Here is a 27,708-nt window from a genome sequence, read left to right on the forward strand (position 1 = left end):
CGTCCTCATACTGTATCGTGCACCAATCAGCGGCGCCGGTGTCACACACAACACAACACAATAGGGGAAGATCCGGCGCTCACTTCCCGCTCCCGCCACCTCCTCACAACCGGAAGTACCCGGCGGCGGGACACACAGCGCGCCCATAACGCCTGGCGGTTGACTGGAGGACTTGGCAGCTGTTTACATGGGTAGCGGCCTCTATGCGGGTTTTTCTCACATTACCCTCTTTCTTCTTAGTCTTCCCGGAGTCACGTGGCCGGCTCCCCGGTCCGGGGTCCTTTACCGTAATACCCCGTATGCTCGGATCCCGGGCCTTGTAGCGGCCGGTCAGTTGCCCGTTTATTAGTGACATTACGTGCGGGCTTCTGTGCTGAGTTTTATGAATAAAGATTTGCTTGTTGATGCTTGTGGCGGCGCTGATTGTGCTGTCTGTCTCCACAGTGTGAGCACGGAGAGGACATGCCGCTGCTCCACCGCAAGCCCTTCACCCGGGCCCCGCCGCCGGCAGACCTGGACCCCGCCGAGCGCCTCTTCTACTGCCGGGTCACCAACGAGATCTTCAGAGACTATGAGTAAGAGCCCGGAGCCGCCTGGCCGCACCGCTCTTTGTTATGGTGCCGGTCACATGCATCATGTTCTCTGTTAGGACTGTGTTTATGTCCCACTCTTTAGGCTCTGTCCACACTGTGCGAGTTATTCCAAAGTCTTTACTCTCATCACTATATGTGTCTGTTTTATGTGGATTTACAGGGTTACATTACATGGTATGGTACATTACAATGCTTAAGACTTAAAGGGCTGTTGTTGTGAAGTGTTATACAATTTTCCAATATACTTCATTTATCAATTCCTTGCTGTTTTCTAGATCTCCGCTTGCTGTCATTCTATATAGGAAGTTTCATTGTTTACTTCCTGTAGATAAACACCAGTCCCTGGTCATGGGATGAGACAGGTAGATGACTTGACAGCAAGTGGAATGACAGCAAGCAGAGCTCTAGAAAACAGTGAGGGTGTGATACAGAAAGTATAATGTAAAATTTGTATAACTTTTTTTTATTACACAAATATTTATTATTTGCTGAAAATGGACCACCCCTCTAAAATTTCATCCAAATGTTGCACGAAAATGAGGAATTTCCTGTCGGATCCTAAGCAAAATAAACAATCTGCAAAGGTAAACATGGGTTTTGTAGCAGAAACTCAAACAATGGTGTTCTCCAAACGTAGTGCAATCGGAAATCTGTCAGGTGAACTGCTAAGTTTAATTGGTCAAGATTTTCTGCAAACTTGCCATCACTTTGAATGGAGCTTGTAGAATCCATGTGCGCGTTTAGTTGTATAAACATCTGCCACAAGTGGATTTACATCTATTGCTCCTTTGAGACTTGACAAAGTCTTCATGGATGACAGATCAGATCCATCAGTGTTAGAATGAATCAGAAAACTTCTAGACAGATTTTCATCTCCCAGTGGATGTGGGGCTAACCCCCAGCTGCACATACTTGGATACTTTGATTCCGATCATAGCGGAGATTGGAATACCCCTCCTTGTCCCATGACTGCACACAGCTACTGGTTATGTAGAAGTAAAAGTATGACACAGCAATGACGTTTCTGTGTCCTTGTAGAGATGGTATATAGTCAGGCACTACCATGTCAGGCTGTGATTGGAGCGCTGCGCTGATAGAAGCACATCTGGTGCACTGCCATGCAGAGCAAGATTTGACTTGAAGCTCTCCAGTTCCTCAGTGACATATGTGTTGTGTCTTTTTATGCACTATGCAACTTTTTTGACACTGCACAAGAACACTTCAAACTAATTTATTAAAGGGTACAAACCACTTTAATAAATCCGGTCGGCAGCAGCTACAAAGGCAGACATAGAACTGTCCTAAGGAGGCACATAATGATACATTGACACATTAAGGGGTAATTTATCATCCACAACAAAAAAAAGTTTGTGTGCACGTAGGCTTAAAAATATGAATTGGGTAATAAACAACTAAGACCCTAACTAATGGAAATGCTTGGTCATTTTACATGACACTAAGAAAAACAATACAATTCCAGGGAAGTAATACAGCGACATGTGACGGGGGATGTTTAGTCTCATTGTGTGAATAGTTTTTCTTTGCACTCAGTCTTGGTTCTGCTTCCTCTAAACTTTGAGAGTCCCTTGTGTTTTCCTTCTGGCCATGTTTCTGCTCCTTTTGTTTTCAGCAGCTTTTGTTTCAGACAGACAGATCCCCGCGACTGTCTGCTGCTTCTTTTAAGAGGGACACACATGCAGGGAGCGCTGCAGCCTAGTGCTGGGGAGAAAAGCAGCTGAATGCACAAAGCCCGGGTGTAATTGGAGACAGGACTTATTGTTTGCTCTGCTTTCTTTTGTTTTCTGAGAGAGTCTGGTTTTCATGTGGGTTTTTAGATTTCATTTCTTTTTTTTTTCTTTGCTCTTTTCAGTAGCTTAACACCTGCATTAAATAAAAGTTATTGCAATGCTGCATGTCACATGTTGGCACCAGCTGCCCCAATGCCCTCCATTGACGTTTCCAACAATATTTTGATTCTTTTACCTAAGGGGAAAAAAAAACTGAAAAGCAAATCTGGACAGCGCTTTATCTGTAAAAGTTCTTTCATGTTCAGGTAAAGCCCATGATCCTGTGTAACTAGTTTTCTTATATTTAGTTTCTGACATTACCTGTTGCATGAACGTTCCGATTCATGTTACCCTTTTTGTATTGAAGAACACTTATTCAATTTAACTACCTCTTTCTATTCCCATAAGTATGTCATTCAGGCCCCATTCACATGTTGTGTTTTCAATGACATTTTTTTAAGCAGTTCAACGGGGAGGGGCTTGTTCCTGTCACAAATGCGTTTCCACTGAAACCCATGCAATTGGGAGTGCGCACCACATGATGTGCGTGTAAACAAAACATGTGGTGCGATTACCGAACACATTTGTTTCTATGGAAACATATTTGTCACTGGGACAAACCTCTTCCCGTTGCATTTGAAGTGCAACGTGTGAACACGACCTCCGTGTCTTAATCTGTGTGGGATTTTTTTCTTTTTTCTTCTCTTGTGGATTATAAAATACAGCTTCTAAAACTCACAGATATACTGCGGGGCCAGAGGTTTCTTTTAGGGTTTTTGTAAGGTATGCTCAATTTATATACTCTAAAGCTTTTGCACATCTTTTGGGTTTTTTGTATTTGTTAACTGAGTTTAGTATAGATTAAAAATCGGTTATGAGGGGATAATCCAGAATACACAGCACAAAGGGAAATCTTTCCATCATTCTGGATCTCTGTGTAGAGTCCACATCTGGTTTGGGGGCTCACAATAACTGATGCAGTAACTGAGGTGTGAACCGGCTCTTAACCTCAATACTACCTTACTATCACACTTTGCACACATGAGGATCTATATGTTTTCCTGGAGACCTCTTTGGTGCTTTGATATCTTGCCATGTGTTTCCAATACAGCATTGCTTGACTGCACATGTTGTAAGAGATATTTTTGAATACTTGGCACTGGCCCAGGTCGTTGTTATGATTATTTTAGCAATATTTGCTATAATCTATACATTTAAACTATTTACTTTATTACAGCGAGTTTTTCGAGCGCACAATCCTATGCAACAGTCTCGTATGGAGCTGCTCCTTCACTGGGAAATCTGGACTTACTTACCAAGAGGCACTGGAATCTGAGAAGAAAGTGAAAAAAAGTTTGCTGAATTTCCCTGAGCCTATAGTCGTGCCCGTGTTATACCTCGCCACACTCGCCAACCATCAGAGGGTGTCAGATCTGTCTGATGACATCTATGATTATGTGAAGGAGCGATTCTTTATCGGTGAAACTGTGACTGTAGTGAGAAACAGTGGTGCAAGGTGAGGTGCGACTGTGAATACAAGTGTCTGGTTACCTGTTGCAATGTTGTCATATGCATTGACCCTCCAACTTTTTGCTTGGTCAGGTTAAGCTAAAAAAGTTACTAAAAGCAACCTATCCCCAGATTTTACACCACAAAACTAGAAGCATCCTCGTATAGGGTATGAAGTGGTATATATGACTATATACGTCCTATTTGCACATGCCCAGTGCATAAAGGACGTTTAGAAACTTTAATCACCTATGTCTTCTGTACTCTGGGAGCTAGAAACACAATTCTGGTGTCATATTAAACAGAACCTCCTCTTTAATATGTGGATTGTGTATGGATCATAGAACCAGAGAGATCCATTCTTAGGGTCCATGCACACTAACATAAGGGGGGCATATTTACGGCCGCTTATACAATGTGTGTTCGTCGTACTGTGCTGTGCCCGCAAAAAAGATAGTGTGCTCTATCTTTGGCCGTAATAACGGCCGTGTGGTTTTATGGAGAGAGGAGGGTCGAGCAGCGCTCGCTTCTTCTCCTCTCCAGTGTGCCCGTACAGCTTAGGCCGGGTGGACGCGTGTTAGTGTCCAAGAGCCCTTAAAGTTGTATTAAAAACTTTTGATATTTATATACAGCTTTCTATTTCCAAAATGACAGTTTGTAATTTTAAGAGTGGTTATCTCCAGTTATGTGAAGCCTCTGTATGCAATCCTGCTATCTATATCATAGGAGAGATTCTCCTGTTTAATATGACTCCAGAATTTTTTCTAGGTGCGGCGGTTCATGAGATGTAGGTGTATGAATTGTGCCCCCCTCCAGCCTGGCAGCTGCAGGATGAATAGATGTGACGTTTCGGAGCCCACAATTCTCATTCCTGAGGAACTGTGCACCTTTGTGTCTATTACATGACGGTGGAGAAGAGCAATGGAGGTTTACATTAAATGACAAAGCAGCGGTCTAGAAATTTGTAGGGAATTGATACACAAATTCTACAGGGAAATTGTACAACATTTTAATATTCAAACAATAACTTTTATGTACCTAAACTGGACAAACCCTTTTACCTTTCAACAAAGATTTGTCATGAAGCAGAAGTACAGTGTGTGTATGAGGACAAACAATTTTTCTGACCATCATATATCAGACATGCAGACGTGATCTCTCATTTTTAGTTTCCATAGAGGAAACAGCATATTTTATGGTTTTCTGCTCACCCTTTCCCTGTAGTTGATTTTACAGCCTTGAACAAGCTAATTTCACATTCATCACAGTAGAAAGCTAAAACATGATGTGCAACAAGTTTTCATGAAAGTCTTCATTGTTGTTTCCCCCCCTCGTGCTGCACGTGGTACAGAACAAAGGACACAACAGTGCCAGCTGTATGCTATATTAGCAGCCTTTGTGTGTTTGTGAGCATGCCTCCAGCAGAGACAACTTGTTAAAACTTGCCTTCCGTGGAGGGTTTACTACCGATCTTCTTGTCTTTGTTAGGTTGGAGTGTACCGTTTTGGAAGTTAAACTTCCACCGCAGGAGAACGGGATGACGAATGGACACGACAGCGACACAATTGTCATCAGTGACAGTGATGATGAAGTTACAGACAGCTGGTGATTATAAACCTCTAAATATAATAATGGTGTCTCTATATAAAGATCCTGGCATGTTATATTTAAAGGGGTTATCAATTGTTTTGACATTCTGCAAATGTCCTAAATTGATGATCCCGAACAGAGGCTCTGGTTGGTTTCATATCAATCTTAAGGGTGCGTTCACACGTTCAATTTTTCAGATGCAGTTTTTGATGTCCAAAGTAGGAGCGGAGAGCAGAAAATAGGATTGGTAACTCTTCTCATTTATGTTCTTAACCATTATAATCCACACCTGCTTTTGGTGTCAAAAAACAGCATCTGAAAAACTGACCGTGTGAACGCACCCTAAGTTTACAGGCTGCTATCGATGACATAAAACTGCTGCAGCCCGTCACTGGCCTTGTGTAGTCCTTGTAGTTCAAGTGCACAGTTTAGTGTAATTCATATGAGATACTTTCCCAACATTCATAATTTATCACCTATATATGCGATAGGTGATTGATTGCTGAGACCCCCATCTCTAAAAAAAAAAAACAAAACAAAAAAAACATTTAAATATACTTTATGCATGCATGTTGTCACTTAATTCTCTTTTTATAGGGCTTACAGCTCAATAGTTTTAAAGTGAATCAACCACTTAAACAAAAAAAAAAGGCTAGAAATGCTCACCTCTACTTCATCTGTATCCTGGCGCTGTCCTTCACTTGTCTTGACCCACCAGGATCACCTAGAAAATAAACTTATAATTGGCATTGTGGAGCACAGGAACAAGATGTCCACGGCTCAAGCCTGCTAATTATGCATGCTAGGCGCATGGGAGAGCGAGGTGACCCTACTCGAGAGGACTGAGTTCACCTCCTGGAGAGGGAGGGGCGAGGGCGTGTATAATTAGCGGCCCGGAGCGCTGGACATCTTGTCCATGTGCTTTGTACTGCTAATTATAATTTTCTTTTCTAGGTGATCCCAGTATGTCAAGACTAGTGGAGGTGGGTATTTCTAGCTGTTGTTGTGTTTAAAGATGCAAAATCCGACAGGAGTGTGTCACACGACCCATGTTAAAAGTGCACCCAAAAAAAAAAAGTGGTGCACTCTGTCAGAACAATGCATGGGGCGCCAGATTCATGAGAAACGTGCACCAGACATCCTGAATCTGGTGCCCTCTGTGCACTACACAGGTAACTGCACTGTTCTTAGTAAATGTACCCCACTATATTGTATAAAACTGACAAAAATGGTAATTGATTTTTCTCCTCCCATGCAGGAAGAAAAAGGAGCCAGTTGATCCAACTTTAATAAAGTACAAAGTTAAACCTGTTGTACAGGAAATGTATGAATCTGTTACTGTCAGACAATGCCAAGTGAGGTATGTATACTGCTGTAAGCCACAACTGAAGTATATTTACTTGTTAACCAGAAATTACATTACATTATAATATACCGGCGTATAAGACGACTTTTGAAGACTGAAAAATCTTCAGTCTGGTCTGGTGACGTCTTATACGCCGGTAATGTTTCTTCTCACCTTTTCCGCGATCCACCGAAGCTCCGCTGCTACTCTCCGGCCGCCGGTGACAGCACCGTGGGTGCCGGCGTCGCAGAGAATATGACGTCGGCACGCGGCTGACGTCATATTCTGTGAGCCGCCAGTGCTCAATGAGCTGTCACCGCCGGCCGGAGTGTAGCAGCGGAGCTTCGGTGGATCGCGGGAAAGGTGAGAAGCTGTTGTATTATTAATGTGCCAAGCAGGCTGGCTATATAGAGGGGGAGGCGGCAGGATGCAAACTGGGGGGGCTGGCATTCTGCACAATTGGGGGGCCGCCAGGCTGTATAATAGCTGGCTGTATACTGGGGGTACAGGCTGGCAGTATACTAGGGGGGGGGGGCAGTTTGGCTATATACAGCGGGGCTGGCTGTATACTGGGGGTACAGGCTGGCAATATACAGGGGGAGCTGGCTGTTGGAAAAGGGGTAGTCTTATACGGCGAATATATCTTAAACTCTATATTTTTAACAGGAAAGTAGGGGGGTCGTCTTGTACGCCGGAATATACGGTAGCTACACTGTAAAATCTATATTATGGCAGCCTCTTGGCCCATTATGTGTCTTAAAGGGATATTCTTTCTTGGACATTTATTCCATAATAGGATATGCCACAACTTCCCGATGTCGATACCCCCTATGGGACTCTGATGTATGTTGAGAATTGTGACTGCATTTAATGGGGAGTTGTGGGCATTATTATGGATAAATTGAACTTTTGAAAATAACTACACGTATCAGGTGTGTATGTATAGATCTCTGTCAATCATGATTAAACAACTGTCTGCATAGGATGTAGTAGAAAATAGGTACATTTTGTGATTTATGAATTCCTGCTGACAAGACCGACATGGCTCACATGTACAAATCTGTGGAACTATGTAAATTGTAATTGTACAGCTAAACATGTATAAAATCTAAATCTATGGCCCAAATTTATTAAAGTGTTAGTGCCTGTTTTCTGTCTGGCTTTACATTAGAAAGAATGTTCACACTGCTTGTACATGTATTTCTAAAGTGTCTGCGCCAGTTTTGTGTTGAAGCTGCACTGTGTCCAACAAGACAGAAAAAAACGTGCACCTACAGGGGCTATTACAGCTTAGTCGGACCGTGTGCCACATTTATTACTGACGTGCGCCACAATTCTGCAGCATGAACAAAGGGCACAAAAAAAAAATGGTGCACACTTCCTAAACGGTGCGGGGGCGCCAGATTCAAGAAGACTGGGCAACACATTTCATGAATCTGTCGTACACTGCACCCTCTACAGGCAGTTTGCACTGTTTTTGATAAATGTGGTTCTATGTGTCTTCAAGTCTACACAAGTTTTGCCTCAAGTTTGGTTTTTAACTTGTTTCTTACTCAGCCACTCATTGTGTATGGCATAGGAATAGCCCTATCTTTGCACTACTAAAGGTGGTCAGGAGTTTAAGACCCTCTCTGTAACTTTATTAAGGTAAATGATGGTGGAAATGGCATAGTCCAGTGAGCAATTATGTTATGGTATTTCAGGACCATATCTGTATTGGTCAACATTTCCATGGGTGGTATTACCCCTCTGGATATTATGTGATTTGCTGATAGATATGCCTTATTCATTTCAGGGAAGACATATATTGTCTTTTCTGATGTTCTATTCATTATTTAAAAATCTAAAACGTAAACGACCACAAAACAATATTTAATTTGATTAAATGTGACTATTTGTGTTCATTCTTTCTACATAGTCGTAAACCATCTATGTTCTCACAAGAGAGACTAAAACAGTTCTTGAAACTTCACTGCGAAATACAGAATGGGATGGTAAAGCCCAAGGTAACTTATTTTACTTAGTATTATCTATAGTGTGCTCATTTTCCTAAAATGTTATTCCTGTGCTTCATGTAGCAAAGTTTGTGCCACTTTTTATTCGTCACCTGAAGGCATGTGAGCATTTCTAAGCGTCTTTCGCTTGTGTTATTTGTGGATCTCGCTGTACCTCTTCAATTCTTAACCCTGAAGTTCTATTATCCTTATATACGTTTACCTGACTGCAAATTGGTAACCAACTATATTTACAGAATACAACATTTTTTACTTTCTGCGTCAAGTCTTGGTGCTCTATTAGTGTGGGGGATAGTTTTGCAGCTACTTGATTTTTACCAGATTCCCATTGAAAGTCTGGAAATCTCTAGAATAGAGCAACGCCACGTATGTCACTGATTATTGACCCCAATATCTCCTCCTATTTTGTAGGCAAGCAGTATTGCAAAATATCAGATCTTGGGGAAAAATTTCTTCCATTTCTTTCCTGACGAGCCTCCAAGATTTGTGTTATCGGCAGAAAAAAAAGCAGCAGCTGCCAGAAGGCACCTGAGACGGGTAAGTGGTAAATGTAAAGGAAGAACTGGTTTTGGTGATCGAGCAATATCACTTCTTAACTTATTGTTTTATTCTTGCTGCTTTAGGAACATGCAACCAGAGAGGCTGCAGCTGCAAGGGAACGAGAGAGGATACGGCAGCATAAGAAAGAGCTGAAAGCAATGGGTAGGGTTTCTGCTAGTTCCTGTTTCTTATCCTGCACTCCATCCTTTCATCACATTAATAAACCACTAAAAGAAATGCAAACTATGGAGCCCTATATATCTGTAGAAGAAAACAAACTTCCCCAAGTAATTTTTAAGTATACTTTTATACCAGACTGGCATATGACATGGCTGCCAGAGTTGGCACTGGGAGCCTTCACTGTGGGCACCCAGGCTGTCAATACAGCAGAGTTTGGAGGAGCAAAGAGGTGTGGAAAGGGCTGAATTATCATTGGGACTACTAGACAGTCTGAGTATTATGGTTCTATAGAATCGCATGTAAAGGAGTGAGTCCCCATGCAAACGACCGTATGGGGGCCGCTGATACGACCACACAACTTGCGGAAAGCACGCAGTGTAGCACTACAGCATGACTCGGCTGTGCCATAAATATAGGGCATGTCCTATATTTTGCTGTCTTGGCTTGCACTCGCTCCGCCTCCCTTTTTCCACCCAGCTATTTGCTATACCCACAAGAAATATTTGGCAAATTAAAAGTTCCAGAGTGAAGCTCACCTTATTTAAGTTGGAGAGATACTAAAATTTCTGGCCTTCGAGAAGACTTGTCTTCGAGCTATTTCCACCATTGAGCATACCATTACTGCAAAAAAAAAAAAAGATGCTTTATAGGAGCTAAACTAGCTTTAATGAGAGCAGCCTGGTAGTCATAGAAAACAACGTTTGCTTAAAAAATATATATATAACGTGGGCCGACCTTCTCATCATATGAACTTTTCTCTCAATTAGAATTGGAAAAAGAAAGGTTGAGAAAGGAACGCGCTGAACGTATACAATCCAGGAACAAAGAAAAGCAGGATAAAGGCGTACTGAGGGAAGAATTTAAGAAAACCGTCCAGGTAGAACGGCTAAAAAAACGAGAAGAAAAACAGATGATAAAGCTCGAAAGAGAAAAGGTAACACAATCTTTTGGAGCAAACGCTAACCCAGAAAGCTCTTTGTATTTGTAAATCGCTACGGAAGTTGATGGCGCTATGTACAGTAAATAAAGATTTATTACCATGCTATACCACTTATGAATGTTGAGCAAACTAAGACCTAGTTTATGTTGTTGTCGAGGGCTTCCATAACACTATCTTTTTATTAGGGTGTAACAAATCCTAAAAACCTTCTGCTCCCTATTTAATTCAATGCAAGTATGAACTTGGGCCTAACCAGTTTTTCCATAATGCGCTTAAAAGGTCGGACTCCGTGCTACTGTGGTTAATTGTCTGTTTTGTTTTTTTTTTTGTTTATTATTTTCTCCTTTACAAGGGAAAAATTGTAATTGCATCTCTTTGTTGTGGAAAGAGTTATGAGTAGTTAACAAGAGTTATCGATCACTGATCATGAGAAAGGACCTTTGCATTTCATGGGAATGGGGGATCCTATTCTCGCTAGTTGTGGCAGGTCAAACATGTGGGAGTGCCGGAGATAACCAAGTGCTGTGTTTAATACTTGATGCTCCTCTAGTATTGAAAGGAGCGGCATGACGCATGCTTAACCTACAGCTTCATTCAATTAGTCAGAGTCCCAGCAATAAAAAAAAAAAAAACATTTGTGCAGGTTCTTTTCAGCTCTTGAGGTTGGTAGGAGTCCAGACCACGCTAGTTGGACATCTATGGCCTAATCGACAGAAAATTAGTCAAGTGTCTCACTTTCAGAGCCTGGTTTTCTGACTCGGATTGTGTCATGTATATTTGGTAAAAGAGGTAAATGGCTCACTAGCTCTTATATACACTTTCAAATCTATATGGTTCTTGTTTTAGGAAAGAGAGAAAATACGCGAAGAAAAACGTAAATATGCAGAACGCTTAAAAATGTGGAATCAGCGACGAGATGACATAGAGTGTGACGACTTAAAGGTAAGTTTCTTGAAGTGAAACGGTGAGGATCCAGCACACAGAAAGTGGAGCTAGCTAGAAATTAGACTTAATGGAGGACAAGAACATTCTTAGGATAAAATGGGCATTTGTATTTCATTAGAAGTTATAAATTAAGTTAGGGTGGTTGTATATAGAAAAGTTTGATCTGACGGACTTGGCTTCAAGGGGTTTTTGTGACAAGTTAGCCCCTATCGCATTGAAGGGAACGCCACTGATCAAGAGAACTGGAGTCTGTTGTACCCCCTGTTGCGCCCCAGTGCTGATGTTCTATTAATTATCTAGCCTAGTACGATGCTCTGCTATCTCCATCAGCGCCATAGAGATTTAAAGAGCAACAGGTCAGATGCAAGACTTTCTGCTCTATTCATCTGGGGTACAACAGACCTCCATTGTTGTAATCAGTAGATGTCTCATCCCTTAGACTCCCAACTCCTTGTCCTTTCAGTTCAGCTGTTCTGGTGTCAAACCAAAACTGCAGCCTACATATAGTTTGCATGCATGGTATTTACCTTTTTTTTTCTTTTATCTTTAGGATCTTCCATCTCCTATTCCAGTGAAAACGAAACTTCCTCCTGATTGTTTTGGGGATGCTGTTATGGTTTTAGAATTTCTTCATGCATTTGGTGATCTTTTTGACCTTAAGGATGAGTTTCCAGAAGGAGTGAGCTTTGGTAAGTGGCATCTAGTCCCAAAGTAACTTTTTAAAATAATTTTTTTTTTTTTCTCCCCCTGAATAAATTTTTTTTGTATTTTGTTCCTTTGATAGAAGTCCTTGAGGAGGCTTTGGTCGGCAATGATCCCGAAGGGCCACTTTGTGAGATCCTTTTCTTTTTCTTGAGTGCCATATTCCAGGCCTTGGCAGAAGAAGAGGAGGATGTGGCCAATGACCAAATAACAGACAAAGAAGCAAAAAGTATTTGATATGCTCATTAATAAGACCCATACATTTGGTAATCTACACCTTCTCGGCCAGGCTAAATGTGTACTTTGAGACTGTTACATTCTGTACCTGCTGGCTGAACAAGCTCATGTATGCTCATTCTGCTCACAATTATTGAAGATGCACAGCATGATGCGCTTACATTGCATAATGCATCAGGCGAATCGCGTCAGCAAATGTGTTTGAACATTAATAATAATGATTATTATTACCAAAGGCAAAATACAAGATGCTATTTACCAAGTGCATACATTTGGTTTTGAAATTCATTCCAAATGCATTGGGAGAAAAGCAAGTGTATCATGTGAACGCAGTTTTCTTGTGAATTTGTCCGCTCTTTTAACCATGCACGGCTGCTTACAATGCAAATAGAAGTACCTGTATGTACATAGGTGATAGTAGCAGGTCCGTAAAAAAAGAAATTTTTAAGCCCATTGGTTGGTCCAACAAACTTCTATGTGCACATGTTGGATTTACTGGTCTGAACATAAAATCACTGAACTGAAATCGCATTTCTGTTTTCAATCGCACAGAGTGAGAATTAGTTGGGCTAAACTCAATTGAGGTAAAAGGCGGCTCTAAGTAAATTCTGCATCCTTAGGCTGCATTCACATTGCCGTATGGGGGTTGTATATATAGCATATATACGTCCCCCATAGACGGCAATGGGCGCAAGGCACCGTTCCGTAGCCGGGGAAAGATAGGACATGTCCTATCTTTCCCCGGCTACGGAACGGTGCCGTGCCCCATGATTCTCTCCCCAGCGCCGACGTGTGGCCGCTGTGCTACAGAACGGCGGGCAAATGTTAGTGGGAAGTTTCACAGCCGATTCCCTCATCTTTTACTTGAGCAGATTCTAGAAGCTTTTCAAGATGAAGCCCCCCTGCATGTAGCACTTGCAGATGCAGCTACAGCCTTGGATTAAATGGGTGTTAGTCCATTGTAACGCCCATAAACCTGCTTTTTTGTTTTTCTTTTAACTTTTTACTAAAATTAATTTGTTCTCCTTTAGGCCTATTGCCCACGGACAAGTTGATGTGATTTACTCGCATCGTAAGCTTGCCTGAATGTCCAGCCCAAACGCTTAGACTGGGACTGAACTCCGCATGTCAGTGCAGGTTCAGGACAGACATTCAGGCAAGCTTACAACGCAAGTTATTTTCATCAAACTCTCTTGTGGGCAATAGACCTTAGACTGATTTTTGTATTTTATCTTTTACAGGATTAATGGAGGCTTTGGGTGAAAACGCCAACACAACGAAGTCTGCTCTTTACGCCGTAGCCTCTTTAGCAGCAGCTTGGCCCCAATTAAATCATGGTAGGTTTTCTGTGCTCGACCGTGTGTACAATCGTCAAGAAAGTTTATTTCCCTGGACTGATTCATTACATACAAGTCACTAAACTAAAATTCATTGAAGGTACTAACGAATTTAAATTATACAATGAAATACCTTATGACAAATTCTTATTACAGATTTAGTCTTGCACAATGTTATTGAACCTGACCATTTTCTTGATAAGGCCCCTTCCCTAAAAGACATTGTTAAATACATCTTAGGTTGCAAGTATAAGATGGTTATGAATAAATAATATATTCAAAAGAACACTTATAGAATTATTATATGAGAGAGGACTTTCTTGCTTTTCTATTTCAGGTTGCAGCCTGAAAGAACTGGATTTAGACAGTTGCACTCTTTCAGAAATTCTCCGTTTACACATTTTGGCTTCTGGAACGGAATCAAACTCTGCCAATGCGAAATATCGGTACCAAAAGCAGGGCGGCTTTATTGCAACAGATGATGCCTGTCTGGAGCTTCGCATCAGTAACCCTGCAGTCTTAAAGAAGCTGTCCAGTACATCAGTATATGACTTGTTACCTGGTGAGAAATGCTGATTATACTGACTTTTTTTTTTTTTTTCTTTTCATTAACAAAGAAACAAAAGATATTTTGGTTGTTTTATAGTTCAATCAATTTGTTAAAAGTAACAACAATCGAGAAAGGGAAAAAAAGGTCCTTCAAGTTCTGGGATTTACAGAAAATTACTACCCACGGCCGCCATAACTTTAGAAATTTTTTCTGTGTTGCCGATATTGCTGTGTTGTCATATTTGGTTGTTTTATATTGGTTCATCTATGTTTTTAGATGAAAAGTTGAAAATTCTCCATGCCCTGTGTGGAAAGTTGCTTACATTAGTTTCCACCAGAGACTACATTGAAGATTGTCTTGAAGAGCTGCGCCAAGCAAAACAGGAATTCCGAGAACTAAAAGCTGAACAGAACCGTAAAGAAAGGGAAGAAGCTGCTGCTAGGTTTGTATAGAAATGAAGAAAATCGCAACATACTGAAACATTAAACAAAACAGCTAAGATTTAAGGCATTTACAGTACAGAGAAGTCAAGAGCAAAGAAGCTGATCATTGTAAAGGTTTACTAATCAGCTGCTGTCACTTCAGCTTCAAACACTAGATTCACTATATCAATCTAAGTCTTCTCTGTACCTACCTATTGATTGCTCCAGTAAAATGTAATTGACCATCTAAGTGAATATATAGATGTCCCTGACATCTGCAGACCAAAAAGTATGTATGGATGTGATGTGAACACATATTTAACAGTGCATTTAAAATTGTGATTACTGTGTATGCCAGAAATAACCATAAACTGATAATAAATACATCAAATGTTATTTAAGGATTCGAAAACGGAAAGAGGAGAAGCTGAAGGAGCAAGAGCTGAAGATGAAGGAGAAGGAGGATAAACTGAGAGAAGATGAAAATAGCAGTTCGGCTAGGAGTGCAGGGTGAGCACCATGGATATTGAAGCCTCTTCTATACTGAGAAAAACTCAAAATTGTCTCAAGTTAACATGAATTATATAGATATTATAGTAAATCTGCACAGATTGGGTTATCTGCGTTATCAATTACACTGAAAATCTACCATGAGAATCAATGAACTCTTACATGTTTGTTTCATCTGGTGCATTCTCGTAGTGTGTGTTTTTGTTGAAAAACGATTTATAAAATATGTGAATGAACCTGAGGGGTTCTGTGAGCATCAGCTAAGACCCTCTTCTTATATTTGTGCATGGCCTCCTCCCTTCTAAAATTATGGTAATATGCCTGAAGGACCACCCTATCCCCTCTATGCTCTGGCTTCACAGAGTGTTACACTTTATTAACCTGCTCCCTCTGCCTCTGGTAACTCCCCCTGGAGCCCTTCTTGCTCATTCAGCATTATTTTTAAAAATTTACTTTAGATGGAAGGAGGCCATGGATAACAAATATAAGAAGATTACCACATTCACCGTGTCTAAATCTGAGTTGGTGTCCCTGGCGTATCATGATGGATTCTGATGGTGGATCCTTTAAAGGGGGAATGTCAGTTCCCATTTCATCCTTAAACAAAACCTGGGGTGTCATAGATGGAGCACCCATAATTATAATGATACCTTTTTACACAAGTATAACAATACAGTTCTGTGGTCTGAATGTAGAGAGAATATATATTTCTCTGCAAATGAACATTTTGGTGCATCATGGGCTTGGTGTGAGGTTTAGTGTAACCGTCCTCCAGCACTGTTTTACTTGGCTTTGGTTAAAATTGCCCCTCACCCCCACCAATGTATATTTTATGTATGATACTGTATGCATTTCGTAACACACCAGTCCTTTTGCTTGAAACCTAGAAATGAAGAACAGGAAGATTTGGAGGAAAACGCAGACAATAAAACTTCTGAGCAGGGAGACCAGGAAATGCCTGCGGAGGATGAAGAAGGTTCAGCACCTGGAGGCAAAAAAAGAAAAGGTAAATGCATTTGGCTACTATCATACAACCAACCAACCAACCATATTTCTATGCAGAATGTGCCTATCCCCAAAGACCTTTTTCTTCCTTATTGAGAGCTCATTTGCATACATTATACAATGTGTGCCCACACACACCATAATTCACACTCAAAAAAATCTGTAGTTTGTTCAGTTTGCTTAATACAGTTGCTGATTATGCATCATTCTGAAATCGCTTCTATGAGATCCCCCTGTGAGGGGCATATGTTATGCCATGACCTATTGTAAGGCACTGTTATGCTTTCATTTCAATAAAACCTTGTTGAAACTAAAAAATCTGTAGTTTAATACTGTAGCAGTGTAGTGTATAGGACTTATCCAAATCCCATACACACTTTGCAGAGAAACCTGGGTTGTTTTTTTTTTTTTTTCTTGTGCGAATTCCTGATCCGCAGCTGCTATGGATCCTTCTGCAGAACTCAACCTGTACAATTCCATGCAAATGTTGAGTTCTGCGTCCCTTTCGAAGCATAAAAACACATCATAAACAAGAGGATTTCAGCTGTTTTTGTGATGCTTGTGGAATTACCGCTGGGGTAAGTTCTTGAGCCATTCTGTTTAGGTGTGTGTTTAGCATGCGCACGTTCCTAAGCATGCATTGTGCAGTATAAAATACACACCTTGTATAAGGCAGAAAATTGTCTGCATTAATTCTATGTGCTGCTTTTTGTAGTGTAAAATTCCAGCAGATTTTCAGTTGGATTCTAATCTGGCATATATTTCCCTTGCTCCACATCTGGATCCATAGCAGATGCTCCTGCAAAGTCTTTTAAGCTGCCTGTTAGGAATTAGGACTTAGGAAAGCAGTATTGTCGCACAGGACATGTTGTTTTTGTTGCTGATTTTGCAGATTCCAATTTTTTTGGTATTATAAATATTGTCTTTTGCTTAAACCTCACAGGTCAGAAAGATAAAAATACAGAATCTTTGGGAAAGAAAGGGCATCCAGCAGCAGAGGAAGAAATCCTGAGACAGAAACAGGAGAAAAAGGAGCAGGAACTGCTGGAAAAGATGCAACTTGTCACATCCTGCACCAACATAATCCCTCTGGGTCGGGACCGCTGGTACAGGCGATTCTGGACTTTCTTTTCCATACCCGGGCTCTTTGTGGAGGAGGATTATACTGGTGTAACTGAGGATATGTTAAAACCACTTTCTGAAAGGGAAATTGAAAATAGCCCTAAAGTGAATGGTCATGACTCTCCTGTAAAAGAAGAAGAGCAGGAGGAGGAGAAAGTGGAGGTCCCTAAACCTGTAGACAAGCCGAATCGCTGGAGCTACTACAGCACAGAAGAACAGCTGAATGAACTGATTGAGTGCTTGAACACACGAGGATACAGAGAGAGTACACTGAAAGACATGCTGGTACAAGAAAAGATAAGGATCTGCCAGAGACTGAACAATTTCCCAGCAAGTCGTTTCCATATATCAGGTATTGCTTTAGCTGAAGTCCATTCATATGGGGAATTTGAGACTCTATTCTTGTGAACTATTACTGCCGATTCAGTGTTAATAACACAATTCAGAGTTTTTATGTTTATTATAGTACCTGTAAAGTTTTCTTTTAACTTTTTCAGTAAATGTGTGGATTGCAGATTTTATAATAGTTGTCACTTCTGTAGACAGTCCAGGCCCAACAGAGGTTAAACCTGCAAGGGGAAGACCATCAAAGGTGCATGAACCCACACAGACCTCTGCTGAAAAGCAACTAGAACTCAGACTCTGTGAGCTCCTCCTGGACATTGAAGAACGGATTTACCAGGGCACTCTTGGTTCTGTTAAGGTATTAGAACTGATTGATAAGATCCCAGCATTTGTCTTGTTAAATAGGCTTTTTACTCAAATCTTTATATACTTAACAGGAAATCTACCATCAAAATCCATCATGATAAACCCAGGACACTTACTCTTAGATCCATAGCCTCCTTCCTTCTAAAATCAACTTTTATAATCGTACTAATAATAATGAGCCTGAGGGGCTGCCCTAGCCCCTTTGTGATCGATCCGTTACATTGTCTCAACCACGCCCCTGCTCCCTCAGCACAACAGGAAGTTCTCCCTGCACAAGTGCTGAGGTAGCAGGGGGAGGGTGAGACAGTGTAGCAGCCTGTAAAGCTCCTCAGGCTTATAAGCATCATTTTCAAAGTTGATTTTAAGAAGATAAGAGGCCATGGCTAAGATATATAAGATTACCACAATGTTAACAGCAATGTAATCGGGGAAAATCTCTTAGCTGTTGTGATGCATTTGAAACCGCACGCGTTAATGCCATGTGTGAATACATCCTTACTGCAGGACCTAGAGTGATGTCAGAAGCAGGTGACTGAACACGTGTTATTATTTGCATCACTAAAAGGTCCTTGCCTGGTTGAAGTAGTGCAGTGTGTGAGTGTATGGATGTAGCGGAGCAGTGTTTTCTCTGCCTGTATGTGACCAACCAGGAACGTTTCATATTATTCATATTTTGATTTCTTCGTGATTTTTAACTCCTTAGCAATGTGGCCTCAAAAAGCTTTTAATTACCAGGGCATTTTAAGTGAATTTTGGCGGTTTAAGACCCATATCATATATTATTTTTTTTTTTTTTTTTAATAATCCAGGTGCCTGACAGACAGACATGGAGGTCAGCTCTTCAGAACAGCTCATATGAACCTTTGCATAATGAAACAAAAGAAAATGGGAGCATAAAATTTGAGGATAATGGCATGGAGGTGGAAAATGACACAAGTCAAAGTGGCAAGGACAGGTTTGACACTCTTAGTAAAAATATTTATAATAAATAAATAGTCTAAATGCTGTGACCCACTATTATAATGAATGAAGTGGTTATCCGTATGTAACCAGAAGCTTTATTTGTTCATGGGCACTATGTCACCCCCCTCCCCCCCCCCATGTCCATGATATCTGCCCCATGGTATCACCATTAGTTGGCATCACCATATACTCTAGGCCTATTGCATGATGCTGAAAAAAGAAACTTAATAATTTGATCTTTTTCCTCCAGGCTTCAGAGTTTGAAAACAGAAAATCAAAGTGCCACATCTACGAATGCCAGCACTCCCCAGCCAGCCACAAATTCTGTGCATTATCTGGCACAAGCATTACTGCAAATAGAGCAAGGAGTGGAGCGCAAATACCTAAAAGCTCCTCTTGGTAAGTTACTTGGGCACATGTTTCTTCTATTTTGTATTGTTTTTTTTCTTCTTTTGTGACTTTTATTTTGTTTGTTTGTACTTGAGATCATAGCAGTATTAAACCGCTAGCTTTATCGGAACATACCGATAAAGCTAGGAAATGCTGCACTACATAGCCCTCAGAACAACAGACCAAGCTCACAGCGGTCCGGCGTATTCATGATGGGACGGTCCGAGGCTTCATAAAGCCTGGCAGTCACCGCCGTCCTATGGTATGGGAGGGGCTGTCCAAGGAAAAGCAGAGGGGGGGGGGGGGGAGTTCCTCGGGCCACCCCCTCATGAAGCGATATGCTGTGCAGTGTTTGCTAGCTTTATGGGTATGATCCAATAAGGCTGGGGTAGTGTTAGGCAGCTGCTTGCTTTCGGAAGCATCTACCTGAGCCAATATTCGGGTGTCCAGCAGAAAAAAAAAAAAGCAGACACACTAAGCCTGACTTAAAATATCTCCCCTATTGTGCATTATAGTAATTAGCTTGTTCTTTTTATTAGATTAGTATTTTTAGTATATTATTGTCTATAAAGATTTACTGGTTCTTTGGCCTTTTTCTCATGGTTTGATTCGGGTCAGTATTTTGTAATATATGCCTTATACAGGTGTTTCCACAGGGTTAACTTTGAGGGACACTTTGGGTGGCTGTTCTCCTCCTTCATAGGGGAGGTGGGGGGGCAAAAACTTCAATTTGATTTGTGTGCCCAAAGGCAACTCCTTTTAATGGAAATCACTGTACACAGTGTACAAATGGCTAAATTGTGAGATTGAGATTTCCCATATTGTAATATATGTTATATCTATATTTTTCATAATCTTTGCCTCGTGTATTATATTGTTAGTAGACTCACTTTTTTTTTTTTGGTGGTCATCTCTTATACAGGTGATGCGGAAGACAATAAGAAGAGCTCTAAATCAGATAAAAAGAAGGATGACAAAAAAAAGAAGGATGAAGATCAAATTAGTGAAAGAGATGGTAAGCAACATTTTGTTGGAAATAAGGCTTCACAAGAAGAAACCTCGGTTAAAAAAAAAAAATGCTGACTGTGTTGTTTCATTTCAGATGCAGGTGAGAGCGGTCGCGTTCAGAGAACAGTGCTGGACCGCTGGAGAGAGTCTTTACTTTCGTCCAGCAATTTATCTCAGATCTTTCTCCACTTATCCACATTGGATCGCAGCATCTTGTGGTCCCGATCCATTCGTAATGCCAGGTGCAAGGTTTGCCGCAAGAAAGGAGATAACGAGAGCATGGTCCTGTGTGACGGCTGTGAGCGAGGGCACCACATTTTCTGCGTGAGGCCTAAGCTGAAGGTAATTGGTCTCACCGCATTTGGAATATAGTTTAGCTCCAGTTATGTGTCAAATGGGGGTCATGGGCGTCCTCAGTAAGGGTATGAAAATTCCTTTCTAGAATTCTCAATTATGTGAAATCTCAGGCTGTTTCTCAACCAAAGTCATGTGAAAATGAGCAGAAAAGAATTATGCAGGATGAGTCATGTTAGAGAGGACCTGTCACCCAATTTATCGGCACTAGGAGCTGCTTACTAAAGTAAGCAGCTCCTAGTGCTCGATCAAACGCCGCAGTGTTATAGTGATAGCGTTACCGGAAAACCTTTAGTAAGCAGCTCCTAGTGACGAAAATTTAGGTGACAGGTCCTCTTTAGAGGCTGCGGAGCTTTTGGTGTCATTTTTAAGATAAAAATAATTTCGTCTTTCATATCACTTCAGGATTGTGGGCAGAACCAGAGATACTGGCAGGTAAAATCATAAGATGAGAATGTGAGCTTTTAACTGCCTGGTTATCTCTGGTTCTTTAGTTCAGATCCACAAACCTGATGAAATTCTTCACACTTTGATATGGCATCAAAAGCATGTTTCTAGGTGCTAAAGAACAAAAGGTGGGGGCATCTGAAGTGGCTCTCTCCCTCTAATCTCTAAACTTGACTCATCTCGGGCAAAGTATGGCTTTCCTCTGTGCATTTTCATATGACTTTTGAGTTCCTTTATAGGTAAATGAGGGACATTTCACAAATTCTAGAAAGGGTTTTGTAAACGCTATGTTGACAGCATTGTAATTGGGCAAATCTCCTCTACACAGCTGCTGTGATGTGTTTTTTTTTTTTTTAAACGCCTGCCTTAATGCCACGTGTGAATGCACTCCTAAGGGATTTTTCCCACGAACAGAGGATAGGGCCTAATTTGGTGATCAGAGGTTGTCTCTGTGATGCGACCCTCAGAGATCAAGAAAACGAGGGGTCCCATTTATTTCCGTCAGACCCCTCGTTGCTCCGTCAGCGTAATGGAGTTTTGCAGTACCCATGGTCTTATTTAGCTGAGGTCTGCGTTTTCTAGAAAATATGCGCATAGATTGATTAGATATATTTGTCATTTGTACTTTCCTTTTTTTTTTTTTTTTCTTTGATGCCATTTGTTTTTTGCTTCAGTTTATTCCTGATGGCGACTGGTTCTGTCCAGATTGCAAACCGAGGGAAAGGACACGCAGGCCTAATCGTAAGAGACCTTCAATGGATAGTGAGGAGGAGGAGGAAGAAGATCTGCTAGAAGATGATGAAGTGGAGGAGCAGTCTGAAATTGAAGATGAGGAGGAGATGGACGTGTCAGAAGAAGAAAGGTCAGAACCAGATGAGTGGTTTGTGTCCCCATGTGCATTAGCACCTAAAATGCAATGAACCTTGTAAATTAAAGCTGGATGTGTTTCTTATAGCAACAGATTTAATGTCTGCTTGTGAAATGGGTCCATTTCAATGAATGTGTCCCATTGTCTGTGCACATTCTTGCAGACTTTTCGGTGCCGACTTCGTATTTGAGGGTTTTTTTTTTTCTCTGTTCACACTTTGCAATCTCCTATCCATTTGGGAAAGGGCATTGTGCATGTAACTAAAGGCTAATGCTTACATGGGTTTTCCATGATTTTTTTAAAAATCTATTTATTCATCACTTAAAATAAATCTTCCATCAAAATAAAGCATGTTATACCAGGGATACTTACTTACTTGTGACTGTGCTTATCTTATATTTGTTATCCATTACCTCTTTCCTATTAAAATTTCAACTAAAAAACTTTCAACATTATGCTAATGAGGTAGAAGGGCTTCTGGGGGGTTTTACCAGTGCGCCTCTCACTGCAGCTTCACAGGCTGTTACACTGTTCTCACCCTCTCCTCTCCCAGCTCTTCTCCCTCCCTCTGCCTGCTGTTATCCATGTTATAATGTAGAGGAGGATTCCCCCTTTTATGTGAGATAACAAATACATGAAGATTACCACAGCTCACGAGTCTGAGTAAGCGCCCCTGGTTTATCCTGATAGATTCTGATGGCGATTTTCCTTTTAAGCTTTGCATTAATTTTAGTCCAAAATTTTTCTTTCAGCGTAACAAAGAAGGGGAAAGGAAAATTACAGTTACCGCTAAAGATTAAAGGCAAACCTGGTAGAAAACCAGGACCCAAAAAGGGGACCAGCAAAAAGGAGCCTGGCAAGACACCTAAAAATCAGCAAGTCACCCCCAAAAACAGTTTGCAGTCTCCGAAAGGAAGAGGTAGAGGCAAAAAGGCCAATTCAGCCCCCCCAATGGAAAGGAAGACAAGTTCACGTCTATCCCTTAGCACTTCACAAGCAAATGCAGAAATGCACGAGGCTTCCCTTGTGGAGCTGGTGACGGATAATGGACCGGGCAGGGGAAGGGGCAGAGGCCGAGGCAGGGGAAAAAAGATGGCGTCTGTTGATAACACGCCTGTAGGAAGCCCCTTCGCCTTCCGTCCTTTTACCCTTGATAATGCCGAGCAGACGCCCAAAGGAAGAAGGTCGCAATCCCAGAATTCAACCCCTACTCCTGGAGAAACCAGAGGAAGGGGCAAGAGACTTATAACCACTGGTAAGTGCCTTGGATTTGGAGTAGAGGGACTGATCCAGATAGTTAGGAGTTGATGTTATTGGATTATCAATATGAGATAAGCGAGTAGGCACTCGGTTGTGGACCGAGATGACCACTCTCTCTCAACCGTGGGGATGATAGTCCTGCTACTAGCAGATAATAAGCCGTGTGTTATGTCATACTCTGGGCCTGGGATTATGTTCCTGACCTTTGTTCCCGCTTGTATCTCCAGAGATTTCCCCAGTGGATGCAGCAAGCAGGAGGAGTTCTGGCAGACACCAGGGCGTCCATGAGTTATCAGCTTGTGAGCAGCTGGTGGTAGAGTTGGTGAGGCACGATGACAGCTGGCCTTTCATGAGACTAGTGTCCAAGGTCCAGGTAAGTAAAATATAAAATATAAGTTCTGTGGTTTCATTGGCTTCATTCCATTTGGCTTCCATTGAACTATTACTGTACATTCTGTGAGGTAGCTTAGTGTAGTTCACCCCATTGTTGTTCATTTATAGGTACCAGATTACTTCGACATCATCAAGAGACCCATTGCCTTAAATATAATCCGTGAGAAAGTGAACAAATGTGAATATAAGACGGCATGTAAGTTTATCAACCTATCGTATCATAAAATGTGACAATGGCTGGTTGACTTGTAGAAGTTGTCCAGGACCAAGTTGTTTCTAGGCACGGACAGGGGATGCAGTGAAACAAAAAAATCAAAACTTTACCTCTTCCGTCATATCACACAGCTATTATTGTTGGTGGTCACTCTTGGCATACAGGCTTCAGTGGTGTTTTCGTGGCATCTAACCACGGCAGCCTATTTTTGGCACCAACAAGTGTCAGGTTACCTATATGAAGGTGCTCTTTCTGCGGGAACAGACGTGTGTATTCAGTGCATTGGACGGGTGTCCTTGCATCATAGTGGAATACAATGCAATGTAATATGCCATGCAATTAGATATAATGCGGAATATAATGAATAAAGGCACTCTCTCCGTGGTAACGGAATTGTGTGCGCAGTGAACTAGACAAGGAGCCCTTGCATACAATTCACTATGATGCAAGGACTCCCTGATAGTGTCAGCGCAACTGTTCGGCCAGAAGATATGGAGTCCTTGCATCATATGTCACTATCTGCTGGCCGAACAGATGCGTTGACACAAACATGGAGTTCTTGCATCATATTTCCTGGCACAGTGCTCGGTCTGTGGGATATGACTAGGACATGGGTCCATTCTCATGTAGCAAATAATGACATAAGCATCTTGCTTTCATACTTTTTGTAACTTTTCTGTTTTGGGTATAAACTATGCTTGATGTTTTGTTTTGTTTTTTTCCTCTATTGCCTACAGCGGAGTTTGTAGCTGACGTCGAGTTGATGTTCTCCAATTGCTTTGAGTATAACCATGTGACTAGCAACGAGGCTAAAGCTGGAGTTCGGCTGCAATCTTTCTTCATTGAAGAAGCTCAGAAATTGGGCCTGGAGATCACTAAAAGTACCCCAGGTGCTCCACCTGCTAAAAGGTCTCGCATCTGACTTGGGACAAGTTGTGTCGGGGGCGAGCAAGGTTATTTATAATACTGATGTCCTGCTGAACTCAATCGCCAGGCCAGACACTTGGCCATCCACATAACAAGCACTGACTCCTCACACCTCAGCACTCAGGGCAAAAGCACCAACTGCTCAATATGGTCCAAGCCACATACATGTATGTTTATAGACGTATCTATATGTATATCGGAGGTACAGCGTACTGTTTATTGCCATGTCTTTTTCTACTTTGTTCATGTAGGGTTTTTTTTTGTTATTTTCTCGTTGAAACTTTACTGTTTATATCCAGGAGGAGGAAGAAAAAAAAAAGTGACTATAGATTTTCTACCTGAACACTACTTGAGTTGAATAGACTGGGGTATATTTTTGTGGGATGGACGATACACACTTAAAAGAGTATTTTGCAAATCCTAGCTATTTATTTAGCATTTACAACCTATGTTTGAGTTGTTTTGTATTTATGAATCTTTTGTATTTGAGGTTTAACTGTTTGTTATGACAAACTTTTCCAGATATAAATCTCTCTCTACCTTTTGTTCCCCCCCATGTGACCAACATATTTGAGGGCTGTTGCAGGTTACTAGCACAGGGAGGTCTTCTTATGCAGATACCTGTGTTTAAAAGCAATAAAAATGTTTGTTGTTTTTCCCATTTTTCTGATGCCTTTCTCATTTAGGGGAAAAATGTATCACTATCTATATCCTACAGTGCGTATGTGTGTGCTAGTCCATTAAAGGGTTTCCACAAACTAAAGGTAGGCCCTATCTTAACTTGCTGATCAGTGGGGTGGTGTGTCTCGGTGCTGAAGCCCCCACAGATCGTGAAAACGAGGGGTCTGATGGGGTCCCACGTACCTCCGTCAGACCCCCCTGGTCACTCCTTCAGACTAATGGAGCAGGCAGCCGTGCATGACCGTTCTGATCCATTAATCTCCATGGAGCTGATGGAGATCTGTGAGTGCAACGCTCAGCAATTTCCGTAAGCTTTATAGAGATTAATGGAGCAGAATGATCATGCGCGGCCGTATGCTCCATTAGTCTGACGGAGCGACCAGGAGTCCAACGGAGGTACATGGGACCATATCGGACCCCTCATTTTTGTGATCTGTGGGGGTTTCAGCATTATGAGCCCCATTGATCAGCAAGTTGGGCTCTATCCCCTGGATGGGGCCTAACTTAAGTTTGTGGGAAAACCCCTTTAAGGAGCATTTCCAGGAATTCTGCTGCCAAAGAAAGCGTATTTGCTGTGACACAACGCCCATTTCCTGCATTGCTCCAGTACTTCTCCTCTTCGACATTCTATCCCAGCCAAAAATGATGGGACCCACTTTAATGGTGGCCTGCTTTGACCACTGGACCCTTCCTTTTTTTGTCGTCAGTGACACTTGAATTTTTTGGCACTTTTTTTTTTTTTTAACCTCTGTTTATACCTGTTTGTACCACTGAGCAAAACTGAACTTTTAATGTGTTATATGCTCTCAACTTCTAAGGAATCCCAAACACAGGGAGAGATGTGTTATGTGGCATGACACATTGGAGCAGACTTATTGAGTGCACACTTAGGACTACACCCCAGGAGATTTCCTAGTCTGTGGATTACTGAATAGTATTTGCATTTCATACTGAAGTTGGGTTGTACCTAACTTTTAGTGCAATACGATCCCCAGAGAAGTATCATGATGCTCAATGCGTTTTCTTAGAATTATTGTATCGTCAAGCGGGGATTTATAAACCCTGTGCAATGCTATATAATATTATAGTATTTGTACATAGGGGGCAGTATTATAGAAGTGTTATTCATGTACATAGAGAGTAGTATTATAGTTAGTAGTTATATTCTTGTAGATACGGGGTATTATAGTAATAATAATGTAGTCATAAAAATGTATAAAATGTAATTTTATATTCTGAGGTGAAAAGACAAAAAATATATCTATGTATACGTGTGTGTGTGTGTGTGCGCGCGCCCAGTGTCCACGTGTACCTATATATTAGGTTCGCCCATAAGGGGAACAAGTTAGTCATAACTAATCAAAGTTTGTTTTGGTCATCTACACAGATCATTATTCATGTTCTTTATGAAACCTTATTTATTCAGCACAATTCTCTTAAAGTGAACTAAGGGAAATAAGAGAAATAGAATGCATCCCTATAGTATACCAGCGTTCGTGTGACCTTTTCAGATGCTTAGAAAATGCAGAAAGGCAGATGTGCACTGCAGGTGTCATGGGCTTCTGCAATTTGTCTTTAGTGAAAATTAGGTCCCTGGTGACAGGTTCCCTTTAAGCAGCGTCCCTCAAACAAAAGACAAAATGAGTAATGAAGAAATTATGTTTTCTACTATTTTAACCCCTACACGCACCTGGACGTTAAATACTTTGCACACCGCGACATGCTATAACGTCCCGCTTCTGGCTCCGGCACACGAATGGAGCTGACACCAGAAGCAGCGGCTGACAGCTCCTGGCTCTCTGAACGGGAAGACCTAAAGACTTGTTCGGTATCCCTCATCTTGAGTTATCTAGGGTCTGGCCATTCTCAGTGGGTTATGCCTTTCATCCTTACATCTAATACACAGACTCACGGCTCCCTCTCATCAGTATGTCCTCCAAGGGGTTCTCTAGTGTCTCTATATTATCATACAGAAGGGGCATCGTTGGGGCTAGGCCATCCACAGAGCAAAGTTAGCAGCTTCTTGAAACGGGAGAGTACAGGCCGTGATCAGGAGCAATATAATCAGAAATCCTAACAAAGCTGCAGCTACTTGGAAGAGGATTCCTTTCCAGTTTCCCAACCACAAAGTGAAGGACAAATGTCCACTCCAAAGTTTCTCTT

At 41.4% G+C, this 27,708-nt stretch overlaps 1 protein-coding gene across 2 annotated transcripts; it reads left to right on the top strand.

Annotated features, from left to right (window-relative positions):
• The first annotated feature begins 47 nt into the window (after positions 1-47).
• BAZ1A (bromodomain adjacent to zinc finger domain 1A) lies at positions 48-25,525 on the top strand. 2 transcript variants are annotated; one of them, XM_072115513.1, is made up of 28 exons: positions 48-191; positions 445-575; positions 3,618-3,896; positions 5,378-5,494; positions 6,738-6,839; positions 8,743-8,830; positions 9,251-9,376; positions 9,463-9,541; positions 10,327-10,493; positions 11,346-11,441; positions 11,995-12,133; positions 12,229-12,375; positions 13,625-13,720; positions 14,058-14,282; positions 14,547-14,712; positions 15,095-15,202; positions 16,090-16,208; positions 17,151-17,681; positions 17,872-18,032; positions 18,850-18,995; positions 19,254-19,402; positions 20,316-20,408; positions 20,496-20,743; positions 21,877-22,064; positions 22,823-23,325; positions 23,558-23,703; positions 23,832-23,919; positions 24,675-25,525. In XM_072115513.1, exons 2-28 carry the CDS (start codon positions 463-465, stop codon positions 24,857-24,859), a joined length of 4,605 nt encoding a protein of 1,534 aa, XP_071971614.1. In that variant the 5' UTR covers positions 48-191; positions 445-462; the 3' UTR covers positions 24,860-25,525. The 2 variants fall into 2 exon arrangements, with proteins under 2 accessions (XP_071971614.1, XP_071971615.1); XM_072115514.1 differs by lacking the exon at positions 48-191 and adding an exon at positions 305-329.
• The last annotated feature ends 2,183 nt before the right edge of the window (positions 25,526-27,708 follow it).

Source organism: Engystomops pustulosus, chromosome 7 (genome assembly GCF_040894005.1).
Source record: "Engystomops pustulosus chromosome 7, aEngPut4.maternal, whole genome shotgun sequence".
Lineage (NCBI taxonomy): Eukaryota > Metazoa > Chordata > Amphibia > Anura > Leptodactylidae > Engystomops > Engystomops pustulosus.

Bases quoted from the DNA above. Each gene is read 5' to 3' on its own strand.
- BAZ1A (XM_072115513.1), top strand. From the start codon at position 463: ATGCCGCTGCTCCACCGCAAGCCCTTCACCCGGGCCCCGCCGCCGGCA. The intron at 9,542-10,326 runs GTAGGGTTTCTG...TCTCTCAATTAG, and splicing joins GAAAGAGCTGAAAGCAATGG to AATTGGAAAAAGAAAGGTTG. The intron at 14,283-14,546 runs GTGAGAAATGCT...CTATGTTTTTAG, and splicing joins AGTATATGACTTGTTACCTG to ATGAAAAGTTGAAAATTCTC.